This window comes from Poecilia formosa, unplaced genomic scaffold (genome assembly GCF_000485575.1).
Source record: "Poecilia formosa unplaced genomic scaffold, Poecilia_formosa-5.1.2 Scaffold287, whole genome shotgun sequence".
In the NCBI taxonomy this organism is placed as follows: Eukaryota; Metazoa; Chordata; class Actinopteri; order Cyprinodontiformes; family Poeciliidae; genus Poecilia; species Poecilia formosa.
In genome coordinates, this window is record NW_006800226.1 from 760,303 (window position 1) to 763,587 (window position 3,285).

General features: G+C 34.7%; 2 protein-coding genes and 1 long non-coding RNA gene across 3 annotated transcripts in view; all 3 read left to right on the plus strand.

Annotated features, from left to right (window-relative positions):
* Nucleotides 1-3,285, plus strand: part of phrf1 (PHD and ring finger domains 1) — a 60,132-nt gene that overhangs the window by 38,558 nt on the left and 18,289 nt on the right. The gene's annotated exons all lie outside the window — the stretch shown is intronic.
* On the plus strand, nucleotides 20-1,557 carry LOC103151622 (N-lysine methyltransferase KMT5A-A-like). The gene is made up of 5 exons (XM_016681597.1): nucleotides 20-349; nucleotides 436-598; nucleotides 689-881; nucleotides 1,195-1,266; nucleotides 1,438-1,557. Exons 1-5 carry the CDS (start codon nucleotides 244-246, stop codon nucleotides 1,540-1,542), a joined length of 639 nt encoding a protein of 212 aa, XP_016537083.1. The 5' UTR covers nucleotides 20-243; the 3' UTR covers nucleotides 1,543-1,557.
* Nucleotides 1,580-2,094, plus strand: LOC103151623 (uncharacterized). Its single transcript, XR_477659.2, has 3 exons — nucleotides 1,580-1,714; nucleotides 1,805-1,967; nucleotides 2,058-2,094. It is a non-coding gene; the product is annotated as an uncharacterized LOC103151623 (long non-coding RNA).

The following is a 3,285-nucleotide window of genomic DNA, read 5'->3' on the forward strand; positions in this document are numbered from 1 at the left end:
TGGCTGAACCTCAATATATTGAACACTGATCATTGTATGAACTATTTGTAGATGGTAAAGCACTTTTCTAAATCAGTGATTAAATAAATTATAGTGTTGGTGTTTTATCTGAGGTATGTGTCTTGCATGCGTAACATGTTTCCATAGTTATAATTTAATTTTTAGCTTTAAAGCTTGTAGGAATAACAAAGAAGCCTGTAATTCCTTGTTTGACTCATAACTTTTCATACATGCCAGTAAAACATGCAGAGGCGAAGACGCATAAAACCGAAGGAAGATGCCAAATATTATATTGATACCAAAACGGACAAAGTGGGGCTTGACGTCAAGTACATCAATGTCTTTAAAGGTATGGGTATTTTTGGGGGGTGGTTTAATTACGATCAAGCCTTTATACATTGTTTACTCTACTATTATTTTTGCTTTCTTCATTAGGCCATGGTATTTTTGCCACAACCTCTTTTCAGAAAGGAGACTTTCTGTGTGAGTATCAAGGTGAACTGATAAGTAAAGAGGAATGTGAGAGGAGACAGAAAGTTTACCATGACAACCTTAAAGTTTTCTTGTTTGAATTCTACTTTAATGGAAAACTCTGGTGGTGAGTATGTTTGTATCAGAAGTCTAATTAGAATGGCATATATGTAAATGAATGTGTTTATATTTAAAATGCAATGTTATATATTTGCAGTGTTGATGCAGCAAAAGAAGATGGCTCTCTTGGAAGGCTTATAAACGATGACAATATCAGCCCAAATGCCAAAATGAAGTATCTGACCGTGCAACAGAAGCCACATTTGTGTTTATTTGCAACTCAAGATATCAATCAGGGAAAAGAGATTACGTACAGTTATGGGGACTCAGACTGGCCATGGCGACTCAAGGTACTAAAAAAAAAATCAAAATTTATGAATCTTAAGACTATGTTCATTTAATATGCTAATAATGATGATTTACAACCTGAACCTTCTTTGTTTTACCATTCTTTTCACAACAATAGATGGCTGACTGTACAAGACATTGCTGTGCAAATTAACCAGTTTCCCGCAAATGTATAATAAATAATTGCAGTATGTTAGTATTTAGGCTGTTTCCATAATTCGAAACAATTAAGTCAACCATCAGACTGTTTTCTCTGCTACATCACAGAAAATCTTCTGTGGGGAAAAAATAATCAGTCTTTCTTCTTTTTCTCAGGAGTTGGAGAAAGAAATGTCTCAAAGTCCTGACTGTACTCATTCAACTTCTACAACTGACAACACAGAACAGGTACAGAAGTTGGGTTTTATTTTGACTTTACCAAACACTTTGGCTGGATTTAAAACTAGTTTCCTTTCACGGGCGTTTGCTCTCATAGAGCACCATTACTTAATTGAGGATATCTCCGTAAATAAGTCAAAGGCAATATGGTGTTGACTTGTATTTTATTTTCTGATTCAGATCAGAGCTGAAAATGGCCAGGATCAGATGACAACCAGTGTCCCAAACAAGACAGATCCAGTCCTGGATTCACTCCCCATCAATTCAGAGGTATTTTATGATTAAGGTGCAGCTAAATGANGCCTGTAATTCCTTATTTGACTCATAACTTTTCATACATGCCAGTAAAACATGCAGAGGCGAAGACGCATAAAACCGAAGGAAGATGCCAAATATTATATTGATACCAAAACGGACAAAGTGGGGCTTGACGTCAAGTACATCAATGCCTTTAAAGGTATGGGTATTTTGGTGGGGTGGTTTAATTACAATCAAGCCTTTATACATTGTTTACTCTTTCTACTATTATTTTTGCTTTCTTCATTAGGTCGTGGTATTTTTGCCACAACCTCTTTTCAGAAAGGAGACTTTCTGTGTGAGTACTGAGGTGAACTGATAAGTAAAGAGGAATGTGAGAGGAGACAGAAAATTTACCATGACAACCTTAAAGTTTTCTTGTTTGAATTCTACTTTAATGGAAAACTCTGGTGGTGAGTATGTTTGTATCAGAAGCCTAATTAGAATGGCATATATGTAAATGAATGTGTTTATATTTAAAATGCAATGTTATATATTTGCAGTGTTGATGCAGCAAAAGAAGATGGCTCTCTTGGAAGGAATAATAAAATAATAAAATAATATTATAATATAATATTATAATTTTATTTTATTATATATTAATAAAAATAAAATAATAATATAGAATGGTTCTGCATCCTATAGTGTAACATTAAACTATAAATAATAAACACATTTTTAAATCATAAATCCAAATAGATAAAAGTCTCTTTGATAACCTTAACATACCAGAAGAAACATAATGAGGATCATTGTAACGTGAAAACAGGTTACATTACAAAGATTTAAACCTTATATGGCTTATATGGATCTATTTTATGCCAAATATTTGCTGATTTTGTGTGTTTTTGTTTATAACAACACATCACATTTAGGGGACATGGAAACATTATAAAAGTGACAACATGAACTACCAATAAATACATTATTTGATCTTCAGTTGAAATAAAAACTGAATATTGTCACTAGATGAAGTGTTGGCTGAATCATCTCTGTGTTTCCTGTTTCATCTCAGCAGGTGTGGATTTACATGATGTCAATGCATCACTGCTCCTCAAGCTTTAAGTCCAAAGTGTGTTTGAGCTCTGACACTGAAACCTGCATCAGGATGAGGTCTCCAGTAGCTCTGATGGTTGTGTTGGGTTTTCTCACTCAGGGTCAGACTGACTTTTAAATTTAGCTATCAAGTTTTGTTTGAACTCGTATCTATTATTGTTTTCCTTTACCGTTGCTCATTTCTCTCTTCAGCATCATCTGCCAATAATTTTCTGACTCAGTCTGAACGATCAAAATCAGTCAGTATTGGAGCGACTGTGACCATCAGGGAAGTTCAGATATTGGTTCTGATCTCAGTTGATACCTGCAGAAACCTGGAAAGCCTCTAAGATTCTTATATATCAGGCTTCAAGTCGGTTCTCAGGAACTCCATCTAGATTCAGCGGAGGTAGATCTTGTTCTGATTACACTTTAACCATTAGTGGTTTTCAGGCTGAAGATGCTGGAGATTATTACTGTCTGAGTTACCATGGTAAGAACGCGTACACACAGTGACTTATTGTTGTACAAAAACCTCCTTCAGTCTGACTGAAGGCTGCAGGTGCAGAGAAATGATGAGAACTGGTTCAGTGAACACATCACAGAAGTTACCAAGTAAAACCATCAAATATCTAAGGCTCAAATCACCAACTATAGATTATTTGAAATTAGTTTATAAATATGGATTATTAATAA

Coding starts and splice junctions, on each gene's coding strand:
- LOC103151622 (XM_016681597.1), top strand. CDS start 244: ATGCAGAGGCGAAGACGCATAAAACCGAAGGAAGATGCCAAATATTAT. Junction 882..1,194: donor ACTGGCCATGGCGACTCAAG/GTACTAAAAAAA, acceptor TCTTTTTCTCAG/GAGTTGGAGAAAGAAATGTC. Junction 1,267..1,437: donor CAACTGACAACACAGAACAG/GTACAGAAGTTG, acceptor TTTCTGATTCAG/ATCAGAGCTGAAAATGGCCA.